This window comes from Pangasianodon hypophthalmus, chromosome 30 (genome assembly GCF_027358585.1).
Source record: "Pangasianodon hypophthalmus isolate fPanHyp1 chromosome 30, fPanHyp1.pri, whole genome shotgun sequence".
Taxonomy (NCBI): domain Eukaryota; kingdom Metazoa; phylum Chordata; class Actinopteri; order Siluriformes; family Pangasiidae; genus Pangasianodon; species Pangasianodon hypophthalmus.
In genome coordinates this window covers 11054240-11069080 of record NC_069739.1, presented here as the reverse complement: position 1 = coordinate 11069080, position 14841 = coordinate 11054240, and the positions used below count along the sequence as shown (strand labels likewise).

The following is a 14841-nucleotide window of genomic DNA, read 5'->3' as shown; positions in this document are numbered from 1 at the left end:
AGGGCTGCATTCCCAAATGCCCAAATTGGTTTCTTCTGTTTTTTTGAACATAATTTTCTTTCTTTTTTTTTTTTTTTTCATTTTAAAACACACAACAGAGCGCAACATCATTACTGCATGTGGTGAGTGAAAATCATTGCGTTGTTTATCTGAAAGCGAAGGTTTTTTTTTTTTTTTTTTTTTTAAAGAAAATGTCCACACCTCTTCCTCTTGCTCATGTGTTCCTTATTTTCCACCTAAACGTGCACAGCTATAAATAGACTACTCCATAAATGGCTGGAAACAGTCCCTAATTAATTTCGGGAGAGTTAGATAGCTTGCATCAGGCTGCAACTTTAAGGCTTTTGTTCTGGAAATTTGATCATCCACATTTTTACTTCATTTCCTCTTCTGCTCATTTACACGGTGCAGATAAATCCGTTATTCTGTAGATTCGCTGGATTTGCTGTTTGAACTGGAATTTTTCTGAGGGAGTAAAAAAAAAATAAACAAATAAAAGCAAATAAAAATCACATTGTCTAAAAAGGAGAGGGCGCAATTTTCGGTTTTTCCTCCATCCCTGTATCTTAAACAAGCTGTAACAAGCTGGTCATAAACAAGCTGTGATGGTTTACATATTTTTAGGTTATTAAAATAGAGTTGGGATTAAATTCAGCCAGTTTGAACAGGGATTAGTCCACTTTCATTTGATTAACAGAGCAATGCGCATTTTGGCGTCTCCTGTATCGCGCAAAGCTTAAGGTGCGTTTTTGCGCAATTAATAAATTTTTATTTATTTATTTATTTATTTTTAATTAGACCTCCAGCAGCAGAGAATTCATTCAGGATGACACTAAGGAGAGCTTATAGACAACTGGATTCTACATTACAGTTTGCTAGGCTTGTGTTAGGGAGCTCTATTTAAATGCGTGCTGATGTTTTAGCGCAAGTTTTTCAGCACAAGATTTCCAAATGCTCACAAAAAAAAAAAAAAAAATCACATTTTAAAAAACAAAATTTGACTCATCAGTGTGTTCCTTTCGTTTCAGCACAGAAACATGACCTGCTTCTTTAGTCCTTTATTAAAGATAGACAGACTTTTTTTTTTTTTTAGGTGAAGGCATCCATGGGCTACTTTTGTTACCTGCCAGATGTGTGTGTGTGTGTGTGTGTGTGTGTTAGTAGAGGGGTAAAATCATGACTGATTGTAAATAATAAAACATTTCTGGAGCAGTGTGTTACATAAGCACCACTGAATGACGAAAAAAGCCCCAAAGGCGAATTGGACGCATTGGGAATCGGTCGAAACCTTAAGCACCGAGCCGAAGAGCTTTCCAGCTGCAGGTCTCTGCTCAGAGATGATGATGATGATGATGATGAAGGTGATGATGATGGTGGTGGTGGTGGTGATGATGGAGGGGAAATGATGCAGATTTTTTTTTCCCCCTCAAACGAGTATACTCGGAAATCCTGGCGTTTTTACGCACTTTGCACAAGACCTGCGTAAGAAAAGAATCAAAAAAATAATATTTCATTGCAATTAAATTGATGAATCAATAACCCGAGATTCCTCGTGCTGTTTAATAATTAGCTCCCTCGCGAGCTGAAATCCGCGCGGTGTCTCTTCTCTGTTTCCCGCAACCGAAAAAACGCTTCATCCGCATCAGCGGCGCGCGCAGATCAGCAAACCGAGCTCGCGGCTTCCGGGGCGAGGCGGTCGGTCTGCACGCGCCAGACCCATGAGGACCAACTAACAGCCATAACACCCACAGACGCCGAGGTAAAGTGTATATCTGTTTGGATTAACATTTTTTTTTTTGCATTGCTGGACAATATGTGTGTGTGTGTGTGTGTGTGTGTGTGTTTAGGGTATAAGAACCCCAAGCGCGCGCCAAGTTCCCAAACGGAGCTCTTGCTTTTGGAAATCCAGGCGACATTCAGGATGTTTATGGTTTGCTAGTCATGCAGTGTTTGGAGAGCAGCGTTATAACGCGTTATGCACTGATGTAGACTGAACTCCGACCGACTTGCACTGGGATGTTGCTGTGTGTTGTACAACAGCAGCAATGTTACCATCTACTTTTCAACCAGCAGCGTTCGGAAACGGATAATAAAGTTTAATGCATGACACCAGGATTGTTCTTTTCGCACAGAAAGGTGTGTGTTCTCCAGGGATGTGCCCCACCTGCGCATTCTGCATTTGCCTTGTCAACAAATCCCAGTATGTATTTTAAGCCTGTGCACACCGCTAATATTAAACACCACACCATCATACTTTTCAGCCTGCTTCCCTGTGCATCCTGTCCTATTTGCATGTTCATGTGCTTTGCCTATTTGCAAGTGGCAATGACTGAAACTCGTTCATAGTAGGGCTTTGGCTGAGTTTGATTCTGAATGGCACGTGCTCATCACCCAAGGACTAATCATTAAACATGGTTGTGAATTTTTAGAGAAACATGGCTTGGGAAGTTGAATGTTGAAATCTATTAGACAGGGACCTGCATTTAGTGTTCTTTTTGTCTCCTTAAAATGCACACACACACACACACACACACACACACACACACTCAAATGCACTGTGCAGTGGGGTGTGTGATGGGACCCTGAGGCAAGTTGCCAGCCTGAATAGGGAGACACACACAGTCTTTATTATTGGATCAAACAAGCCACTAGAGATAGCTCTATGTGTATGAGTTTTCAAGGTTGGAAAAATAAGCTCTTGCCAGTGTGTGCCTCTTGAGCCATCCAGACAATAAGCTTCACAGTAATAGTAAGCTCACACACTTTTGGTGTGAAAGAGGGGTAAATAATTAACTCCTGGTGACCTTCAGGCCTGTTCTCTAATAACAAATACAGAGAGTGAATCCCTCAATCTTCCCCAACCTGGATACTCTAGATCTTGCTATAGTGGATGCTAAAGCAGTGGGAGTGCATTTATGCATAAAAATATTCGCATGTTAATTTGGAAGTATCTGATTCTGCTTGAAAGAAGTGATGACATTTGAAGTTGAAATTCAAGGTCACTTGTGTTATGGACTCCGTGGCAGCCATCATCCAAGTCCTCGTTAACAACTCCGTTCAAATACTAATTACCTGCTTTGAATGATCAGTGATGTAAAAAGTGTTGCAATTTGACAAATGTTTAAGCTAATGACCCTTCGATTTGCTCGCCTTTCTAGATTCATGGGCTAGCGTACTCACTTAACTTCATCAAGTTATTATTGCAAATAATAGTGTCAATAGTGGGAACTCCAACAAGTGATAATAGAGGCCATTGGGGCAGGAATCACGCTGCCCCACGCTCGAGGGAGGAGCCGATGACAGGACTATTAATGACAGAGTTGCCAGGGTTGCAGTTTATACATCAGATTGGGATTTTATCATACTCCATGGCTGCCAAGAGCTTGTTTTATAGCACGTAATCAGAATTAAGCTGAATAAATTTCCACAAACAAAGCCGAGTTCAGACAGTGTGTCTGTGATGTACAGAAACGTTTCTGTTGTAAGATATATTGAAAAGTGTTGGAGAGGGAAAGGGGGATTATATGGAGTGGATGATGGCTATACTTTAGAAATGCGTGTGCACTACGGTGACCATGTTTCGCACACAAAGGGAGAAAAAGAAGATGATGAAGAAGAAGAAAAATGTGTTTCCAGTGCGTAATATTTTGGCGGCTGGGTATTTTGTGTGATTTTTGAGATATAGATATAGATGAAACCTGGCAACCCTGGTTAATGATACAGTATTAGCTCTTCTGTGTGAGCCTCGTAGGCGACGGGAAACACACCTTCTGTATCGAACACGGTTGAGCAGAGGGACGTCTAAAGCCACTCAAAATGGCTGTATGTTGTGGGCATTTGATGGGATTACTCTAAAATTACACTAGATACCAGCTTATAGTGTAAGTGAACTGTGCTATTCTCTTGACTTAATTTGCTCTGAGGTCATTGTTAATGTCTTCCTGCCCCACCAAACGCTACGTTCACATGTGGATGGAGTTTGATCAATCATGGTCAAACTGCCTAGCTTTTATAATTAAACTAGTGCTTTAATTCTAAAATTTTACTCGGTTTATTTTGAAGGATCTGCAGACCGTTGACCTCACTGACCTCTCATTGTCTGTGATTAGGTTGGCAGTCAAATCAGGGGATTTTTATTCGATATAGCCAATACATTTCCATAAAGCCAGGCACACCTTTTCACTTCACAATCCGTGTAATGAGCCCAATCCTTTCAGCAGTCAAATGAATAAAGCTTGTTAATCTAATGTAACTGCTAAAAGGTTTGATTTGATATAATATCCTCTTGGCTCGGTGACACTTGACTAGTTATCAGCAGCTTTACTGTGTTCTACCTGTTCTGTCCAGGGTTAAGGTGCGCACCATGAAAACAAATGCCCTTGTATGAGGTTGCAGGTAAATGGAAAGACATACAAATGACTTAAGGGCTCAGCTGGCGACTTGTCAGCTGCACTCCAGTACTCTTTCAGCTTTGAAGACAGTGAGCGCTGTCTGTAGTTTTTATAATGGAATGACTGTTGTGATAGACAAAGTGGGCTTTGATTAAAAAGAGTGTGTCACGGGCCACGCTGTGCCGAATTGATTCTTCCCAACCTTTAGCTTAGCCTCCTTATCCACATTAGGAAGAGGGGAATTGGAAACAGGCCATCTTCTTCTTCTTCTTCTTCTTCTTCTTCTTCTTCTTCTTCTTCTTCACAGAGCAGTCGTTTAGTTTTAGCAAATAAGGAAAATCCAAATGAACCTTCAAAAGTGGCCTATTGATGTGCATGGGAATTAACATTGTGCTGTGCATGGTGCTTGGTTCCTCTCCAAAAAAAAAAAAGAAAAAAGAAAATAAGATCACATTCAAGGACATTTATGTCCTCCAGTCTTTTGTCTTTTGAGAATGATAGATAAGCCTAGCTACCTGAAGCCTTCAGTTCTGCTCAGCTCAGTGTAAAGATCTGCACCGTCTTCTTCCGGTGAACATCTCTAGTGGCAATTCAGGCATGAGAAAGATAATTGATTCTTTAATATATTGTGTGGATTTTTGCACAGGCTGAGGTACGCGCCTTACAGAACATTTCTGATATAATAGAAACCTAAAAAAATTAAGCATAGGGTTAAAAAAAAATACTACATGATATGTGTCTTAATATTATATTGTATTAATAATATTATTTATTTAAATACCATTTATTTAATATCATATTATCACATCAGCCAGAAATAATTAAGCTTAATGTTTTAAAAAATGTATGACAATACCCAAATAATATAATGTTTTAAAACCAGCAAGTTATAATGTAGTAGAGCTGGACGATATGACGATATAATATTTATATTGTGATAAATTATGTAATGATATGCTTTTCTGAGATATCACTGGTATCTTATGATATCAGATATATATTGAATCTTTAATCATTACAAATTACAGCTGGTTAAATGTAAATTCATTTACATAATCTTTGAAATTTGTCATTTTTACACATTTCCTTTATTTCCCTCTTTTCAGTGTTAGAATTTTAAGTGTTTTGAATTTTGTTATTTCTAGGCATTAAATAAATCTTCAAACACACATTATATTTTGTGATACATATCAGGTTTTGTAGAAATGTTGTCAAGTATCGTGATATGATATTTTTGTCAGATCGCTCACGGCTTTAATGTAGGTTATATCAAGTTGCATAAAGAAATGATTTATCTTCGCTTTGTGGAACCCTGAATCAAAATCGGATCACTCAGGCCTTAGAGATTTCCACACCTAATATATATTGTGCTGCCAGGCTTTTTTAGACACACACACACACACACACACACACACACACACACACACACACACACACACACAATCCATCTGGCTTATAATATATATGATATTATAATATATATAATATTCTTTATCCATATTCCTGCTTATTCATCATCCATCTTACCTTCTGAAATATGTGCCTGTAAGTATGTATGCATGTATTCACGAGTGTGTGTGTGTGTGTGTGCTTTTGTGTGCAAGTGGGTGCTGAACTGCGCTTGATTTGAATACCTACATTTTGAGAATGTCACTGCCTTTGATTCCCTCAATTGCCCCTGAAGTGGGACTCGAGGGGGGGCCCACGCCCCACTCTGCCTACAAGCCGAAATATAAATATAATCAAATATGCATGAATGTTAATACAATGCTAAAGTGGCCTTTGTGGAAATGATTCCAGAGAACATGCTTGTGTTATAAAAGCACAATGCAGCCTGCAGCATTTCGTTTCAGACTAACTGGAAAGAAAACAGCCTTTTTCATGGCTTGTGTACAGACGCACAGGAACCATTGTGTTGTGTGTTAGTAAAATTGTGGAGTAAAATTTCTTTACATTCAAAACTGTACTCACTTTTCCATTGTTGCGTCTTTTTGGACTGATCTTAAGAATCACAACATTGTGAAAAAAACACAAACTATTTAGTATCTCACATTTTATATCATAATATCTGGAGATATAAACTTAATATCTTTTAAGAGAATGATGTTAAGCCTCATAACCTTGCCGTGGCAGGGCATGTGTTCAGTTATTAGGTTAAGATTTTTTAAAAATAGTCAGTTTCACGTTTTGCCATCAGTCGTTTATCAGAAGAATCTAGAAATAGTCTCTCATTTTCGCTTTTTTTTTAAAAAAAAGTATAATAGGTTATTGTTTCTGTAGTAAGAACTTACACATGGACTAAAGCTAATAGTAAAAAGTTTGAAAAATGTGCAATTAATTAAGCAAAAAAAAAAGTATAATCGTTGATATGATGAAGCTGTCTGTAAGAATATGTTATGGAAGGAGTCTCCAGTGTCAGTGCTTTGTAATGGTCAGTAAGTTTTCCGCCATGGGAGAGTGTTCAGGACAGAATATTACATTATACTATAGTACATTAAATGTCACTATAAAGGGTTAAAAGTCATTCATTAATAATGAAAAATTGTAACCTTTGACAAGTTGCTGATTGAGACGATTGCCGATTGTTGATTATTTTCTCATAACAGCATGCCCCGTTGTGTTTTATTCCTTTTATAGTATAATGTTAAAGATATCTTAGCTTAAACTGTCTTCTCATCTCGGTACTTAGCTCTAAATTAAAATAATGCCTAAGAAGAATAATGGCGACGGGATAGCTACGAAAATCTGCACTGTAGAAAAAAGGTGAAGAATTTGATTGTGATGAAGTTTTACAAAGTTTTATCGTCATTATAAATAATAATACGTGCTTATGTGCAATAACAATGTCACACTGCAATAGTTTCCTATCATTTCAGTCCAGTAGGTGTGTGTGTGTGTGTTGCTTTAAATATCTCTTCATTTCACTCTTTTCCCAACATGTCATCTAACTGATATTAAAACAACGAAAGGGGGTTTATGTTTCTTAGTCTTTTTGAATGAAAGTTTTTTTTTTTTCCACAATGTTTATGCCATTTCTTCTCACAGAAATGTTCATGTGCATCCATTCACTTGCCCAAGCTCTGTAATATTAAATGTATGCCTTTTGTGGCTGTTTTGTACTTAGGAGAACATAATCAAAACCTTGTGACTGAGCTCTGGAGTCGGCTCTGCACCGTTTCATTAACTCAGATCCCTGCGTGCCTGTCTTTATTAGTTTTCAAGACTTTTCAGTCTTTCAGCATGTCAGGTGGTGACAGATTTATAGTGTTTTTAAATGTCTTCTTTTTGTGCTTTTGGATAAACAACGTCTTTCCAGTATTTGTAAGTCATTACGCAAGCATATAATGGCTTCAACAAAAGTGCAAAAAAAAAAAAAAAAAAAAAGAAGCATAATCTTGTAGCATAACTTTATATACTTATAGACTTGCAATTTTATATAAATGTTCAAGGTTCCTCAAGGGTTCTTTGGATAGTTCAGGAGTTCTTGGCTTTCTAAAAGGATTTTTTTCCGATAGAGAAACACTGCATAAGAGTTGGAAGAGTTGAAAATCCCGTAAGGGTTCTATATTAAACCGTATTTCCCCATGAGAGAAGATACGTTCACATTTAAGTTGAAGATCTATTCATTGTTTTTCCAGAAAGACTTTTATTCTCTAACTTGGGAAAATATATGGCTCTTGAGTGCAGGTCTGGCTCAGTCTTTAGCACAGAACCACTCAATAAAGACTTTCAATGGGAGAGAAAGAGGTTGAAAGAGGGCAAGACTGAAAAGGAAGAACTTTGTTCACTTTTTCTTATTTAATCCGCAGAAAAATGAGCTCTGCCTCACGGGCCAAACTATTTAGACCTTGTTCCTCAATGGCTCCTTTGTGCAACACGGTTTCCTAATTTACATGCAATTTTTGAATCCGTTGGTCATTCAGTTGAAAACGTTGTTCCATTAGAGTCGGGCACATGTGTCATCAGGGCTTTTGTTTTGCTGTAGAAAATGAGAGAAATGATTCGTTTAAAGCAATGGTTAATTAAAAGGTTAGGAGACGATGGAGATTAATGGCTTGGAGACACTGGCAAGTTCCCTGAAGCTTTTAAGTGTTTCATGTTTGGTTTAAAGTAACTGAGTAACGCGTAATTATATATTCTGTTTAAAATTTCTTATATGCACAGTATATACAGTACATCCAGTGGTGGGAAGATTTAGGGAAAAGTTAACGCAACGACAAAGTTTCATTATATCCATGTATATAAGGAATAAACGCAACAGTATGTGCTGTTATGGGAAATTAATCAGTCACAAGTGGTGTGATGTTAAAACCCCAACATTGATTATATTCCAATAACAGCACATCCTGAAGTGTTTTATTCCTTTTATACCACAGCAATTTGCCAACATTTACATTTTTTATTAATAAAAAAATGACACATCCATCACATTTAATGTTGAGGAACATCCATGAAACGCATTAGTTCCTTGTTATCACTTACGTTACAGCAGTTATAAACAGTCATTTCCTTACTTCCTCTTGACGTTAAAGGTACAAACAAATGTCCTTCATAAGCTGCGCAAGAAACGTGCTTCTGAGGCTGTAGGATACAAATTTCTTTCAAAAGCATACATGTTAAGGAGATCGCTCGTTATATTGTTTGTTCTTTAAAAAGTAGGTGCAAAGAATTTGCTGCAGTTGGAAAAATGTTTTCTCGCGATGTTACTTACAACACCATCGAAATAATGTTACGTATTTCAGTACACGAGCACAATCCTCTAGACATCACTGTCAAAATGCTGTAAATGTATAATATTTATTTTACAGCAAAATACTGTTTTGTTATTTTACAGGATTATACTGTAAATGATTAGGAAGAACGATTAGAGAAGTGCACTCGGTAAAATAGCAGAAAATGCAATGCGTAATGGGATATATAACGTTTTAAGCAGGAGTGAGAATGGTAAAGATTCTCACTGTGTCGATATCTGTGAACTAGTGCCTCATTTTCATGCCTTTTATTTCAACTTTAGATTATATGCAGGTCAAAACGTTGTCGTTTAGCGTGAGTTAACTCATCAGTAGAGGTAGCTGAAACAGCGGGAGCTGGTTGCGTTAGTTGTGGTGGCTTACGGCTTTGTGTTACAAGTCAGATGGTTGTGTGTTCAAATCCCAGCTCTGGTTGTGTCCTTGAACAAGACCTTTAACCGTTTGCGCAGTTGTATCCTGCATCAATTGTAAGTCGATTTGATAAAAGCATCAACCAAATGAACAACAAATGTACTGGATTATGTTTATTTTTATAGTGTAAATCAAATTTTTTTTAAGTATTTAAAATTGTACGCATTTTATTTGCAAACCGTACAGTGTATTCCTGGAAACATACAGTGATAAAAAAATAAGAGGAATGATCTGTAAAGATATTACAGCACTTTACTACAGTAAATGAAGTGAAATGCTCATGATCATTGTGAAAGGTGTAACTTTTGCCTAAGTGTGTGTGTGTGTGTGTTTCTTTTATTTCCCTCAGTGTAATGTTAGGGTTGAAGTGTGTGTTGCCGAGGGAATGAGACTGCGTGGCAGGGATCTGGACGATTCCACCGGCTCCTGGATACCAAGCGTCCTGGGCGTGCAGAGTGTCAGGCTTCGCCTTCGCCTCGATCGCCGCACCGACAGGGGGAGGAGCCTCTGGCAACTGGTCGACCTGAGCGGAGAGGCGGTGCCGAGTGGGCAGGGCTTATGGGATAGGACACCACCCACTTGTTCACAGAGTAAGAAAGGTGTAATTACATCTTTATAGATTATACATGAAGCTTTTGCTCTTTTCTGCAGTTTATGTACTTTTTTCCTCCAGATGCACTTGATTCAAGCTTCTTTTTTTTTTCTTCATCTGCTTTGCTTTTTTTTGCTTCTGAAGTTTAATGCTCTAGATCAGCGGTTCTAGATCAAGTTGGTCTGTGAAACATTACCTCCTTGATTTTTTTTGTTACATTACATCATAGTTATTATATTATTACTGAGCTATTATAATTATTAGCCTTTCAATCTCAATGTCTGTATAAAAATATGTCTATTAATAACGTCAACTTAAAATCTGTGAGTGGAAAAGAATAAAAAGCTCTAAAACAGCCAAAAAATCATTGTAAATAACGAGCCTAGTATTTGACTAGTTTATGTTAGATTATGTTAATTAAAAAATCTGTGGAACTTTGTTACATTTAAAGCTGTCTGTGAGAACCACAGCTTTAATGATGTTTTTTTCCCCCTCTAAATGCTATGGGGTTTATGGATTTTATCCTTCAGATGTTATTAAATTTATGTTTTACTCTCAGTGCTGACAAATTCGTGCTGTTTCGCCTTAAACGCTGTGTGGTTTGTGCGTCTTTGCTCTAAACGTCTGATCACACAGATGAGTTACTGTTGATTGTACTGGAACATCTTTCATATATCATGCTTGCCCTGGATTCCGTGACAGAAATAATTACTAAAAAAAAAAAGGATGATGTGTCAAAGCTTCGAGAGAAACCGTAAAGATATTTATACATCTTAGATAAGTGGAAAATGGGTAGATGGTTTGTGGGTTGTGTGAAGGAGGGAAAGAAAATGACAGAAAAATGTCAGAAATTAGAAGGAAGAGAAATCGTCCCTTCATTTAACACCGCCCTGGGATTTAGGGGGTTAGTGAGCTTTGAAAAGGTGACGTTTATCGCGTGCCCTTCTTAATTACCTTTGTCTCTGAGATCACAGAGGGAGCGTGTGTGATAGAGAGAAAGAGGGTGCGACAGAGAGAAAGATTTAATCCTCCCATTTTTGCTCTGAAGTGTCTGAATTCTTTAAGTACACGAAATCTATCTCACCTTGAAGCACCTATGCACGTGTCTGCATACGTTGCGGTTAGTTTTGCTTTACCTTGTCACATGGTTTTATTGCGGTATCAGATTTTCCAGATTTTCCTGCCCTGTTGCCATGGCAACGTGGTAGCATAGTAAATAACTTCTCACACGATGCATTTATTAGAATATTTTCCCGTCATCCTGCCTGCCTCTGACTGTAGGCGTTGGCTGGATGGTTTGCCAAACGATGCCACTTTTTATGACCTATTATTTTGGTATGAGTGTGTATGTGTGTGTGTGTGTGTGTGTGTGTGTGTGTGTGTGTGTGTGTGGGGCTGCCTTTCAGGAAAAAATTACAGTCAGTGAAAATTGTGAATATATACACAGCTAAATTAAGGCGGATAAGATCTTAGGCTTGGCATGAAGAACCCTTACTGCTTAGCAATCTCTGCTGAGACCATAGCACAGCTGTGTGTGTGTGTGTGTGTGTGTGTAAGTGTGTGTGTGTGTGTTTGGGCACCATGATGAGTGCCTTTTGTAGGGCCAACAATAACAGCGGACAATGGAGAATGTAATAAGTTTTGAAAATAGCAATCATGTTTTACGTTGGTGCTTTAATTTCGGCTGAATTGGCTGAACAGAGAGTTTTTTACAGAGAGGGTTTAATAAAACGATGTAATTTGGGTGCTGTTTATAGAGAGTGTAAAGAGTTTATAGAACTTTTTGTTTCTGCAGAAATGCTCTAGATTTTAGGCATTTAATTAAAGTGCTTAAATCACACACTTTGGCGCTGCACCTAGTGTTTTACTAACAAAAAAAAATTAATGGAATGGATACACCATACCTCAGGACTATCTCTCTCTCTCTCTGTCTCTCTCTGTCTCTCTCACACACACACACACACACACACACACACACACACACACACACACACACACACACACACACGCACACACCCCGTGGCTGTCAGGTCTAAGCGGGTCATCTCCCCCAGTAGTGTTAATGGGCCTGAGATGATTGAGTTGCTGCTGTAGATGAATCTATGTGTTTAATTAACTCTGCAATTGATTGGCTCCCATTTCTCAACCATATGGCACTGGAACAAGAAAAATGAAACTGTAATAGAGACAGAGCCGGAAAATACTTGAACAATTGCACTTCAGCACTAGAGCTAAGTTTTTTTTTTTTTTTTTTTGGCGTATTTATACTTTACTTGAATAATGATATTGAAATTGAATACTTGTACTCCTACTTAATTACATTTCCAAGAAAATTTTACAAGGTTTAATGACAATGGCTGCATTTTGCGAGGATCTGCAGGAAATTCTGATGATGCAACTTCCGGGTGTGTGTGTGTATGACTTGTGTGTGGAATATTCCAGATATTCCATAAGGGTGAATGCATTCAGGAAACAAGGTTGAATGAACTTTGAACATGAATAAATGCACGTTTTTCATGATCTGTAATGGATGACTTGTGGAAAGGGATGTTTCATGCGTTAAATGGATTCACACATTAATGCAAAAATAATATGATTTTTTTTTAATAAAGTAAAGCTTTACTTTACATGAACCATACACGATATTTCAGTAGCTGCAGACTTTCGTAACCACACGCCTTTTCCTATTAGTAGTCACTAACCAGTAGTTAAGCAGTAGTTACTGATTAATTTACAGTCGTTAATGTATAATGGCCTATACACCAAGATGAATAACTGAATAATAGGTTAGGAGTTTAAAGAAGGGGTTAATTTATTGCTCTAAACTGTGAAGCTAGTGTTTGACTGAGTGTAAACAAGCGCACCTTACGCTAGACGTGACACAGATGAGCTGTCCTCCTGTCTGCCATTCGGAGACATGAAACGATTTTCATGTAAAAGCAAAACAAAGGACTACAAGAGAAGCGCTTAGTTAAGGGTTTTTTTTTTTTTGGGACTGTAAGACGTGGTCTTTTCTTTCTCTTTTGTTTGTTTGGTTTTCTTTTTTTTTTTTGGTAGTTAGCAATGGCTGTTGTCATGGCAACCCCTTGTGGGAGGGCTATTGATCTTGCCGATGACCTATTTGACTTCTTTTTCCTTTGCTATATTTGTTTAGGTGTGTGTGAGTGAGTGTGTGTGTGAGTGTGTTGTGCCTGTGTGGTTCTGCATGTATAATATACGATATGGAGTCCATCAGCACTCAGTGCAGTGTGTGTCTTGTGATTTATGTTCTGCATTACTTGTTCGTTGGTTACATTTAATTTCTCTTTGTGTATTTCTCCAGATTGATTCTGCTTTTGTTAAATTGGCTTCTGTATGAGTTTTCAAATTGTACTTGCATCAGCTAAGGAAAGGAGACGTTGAACTTGAACTCACCTCTTTGTTGTCATCTCTCTCTCTCGCTCTGTGTGTGTGTGTGTGTGTTTATTTTAGACCACTGGTCTGACCTTCAATTGACCTGGAAGTAGTTTGTCAAATGCAAGGGTCCCCATGGGAGGTCAGGGTCAGGTCTGTGTGTGAGAGACAGTGTTTTTGTGGAATGTGGGTGTTTATGTGTGATTATATGCTCTGTTTGGGAAACAGGGCCATCTGTGTGTTACAGTGCTTGTGGTAATGTGGAAAAAAAGGGAAAGTGTAATTTATTACCCCCCTCCCCACACCCACACTCACACACACTCACACACACTCACCTCAGCCTGCATGTTTAACCCTTTCACTGGGGACAGACCGTGTCGCAAAGACAAAGTGTGGAGCCGACTACGGCGCTACCTGCACACCCGGTTGGCCATCACAGTCCCAGATAAAAACGTGTAAAATATTACAAATATATATTTACCAAAACAAAACAAAACATGGATGTTATAGTAAATATCAAGCGACGCTAAAAATGGGATAAAATATAATTAAAATATTGGATAAAAATAGCTGATTTCACTGATTAGACAGATCTAGTCACTAGGCAGATCCTAGAATTACAACAGTGTTTTTAGGGCCACTGTTTAAAAAAAATTAAAAGATTTAGAGAATAAAGTCATATTTTTTTTAAATACGGTTGTAATAATTTTGAAACCAAAATGGTAATATTAAGAGAAAAAAGTTGCAGTGTTTGAAGAATAAAATCGTAATATTTCAAGAAAAAGTCATAATGTGAGAAAAAAGTCATAATATTTCCAGAATAAAGAAAATAATCTAATAATCTAAGATTAACTCTTTCTTTATTTGTAAAATATTTATTTATTTTCATTACTCTGCCATGGACCATTCTGTTCTATTATGATGACTTTATTCTCAAAATATTACGACTTTATTCTTAAATTCAGTTCAATTTTATTTGTAGCGGTTTTAACAACGGACATTGTCACAAAGCAGCTTTCCAGAAATAAATACATTCAGGATATAAACTGTAAATGTATGAATTTATCCTTAAAATATTATGACTTTATTCTCAAAATGTTCAAAAATCTTTTTTTTTTATTTTATTTTTTTTTTTATAAACAGTGGCCCTAAAATGTTAGCATATAGAACTAAGGACAATAGCTCAAGCTAATGAAAAAAAAAAATCTGATTTGTTCAACTCTTTATATGAAAACCTACAGAATTAGGAGTAATGTTCTCCCTGTGTCCATGTGCTTTCTTCTCTGGTTCTCTGGTTTCTCCT

The 14841-nt window shown here is 37.5% G+C and overlaps 1 protein-coding gene across 5 annotated transcripts in view; it reads left to right on the top strand.

Moving 5' to 3' along the window:
• The first annotated feature begins 46 nt into the window (after positions 1 to 46).
• Positions 47 to 14841, top strand: part of scml4 (Scm polycomb group protein like 4) — a 38014-nt gene continuing 23219 nt past the window's right edge. For 2 of the 5 annotated variants that reach the window (XM_053231770.1, XM_053231769.1), the window contains exons 1-2: positions 47 to 1759; positions 9903 to 10143. In XM_053231770.1, coding sequence (XP_053087745.1) covers positions 9939 to 10143 — 205 coding nt within the window. In that variant the 5' untranslated portion in view covers positions 47 to 1759; positions 9903 to 9938. Of the gene's footprint in view, positions 1760 to 1847; positions 2201 to 9902; positions 10153 to 14841 lie in introns of all 5 variants that reach the window. The other 3 variants (XM_053231768.1, XM_026917422.3, XM_026917423.3) reach the window with 2 other exon arrangements.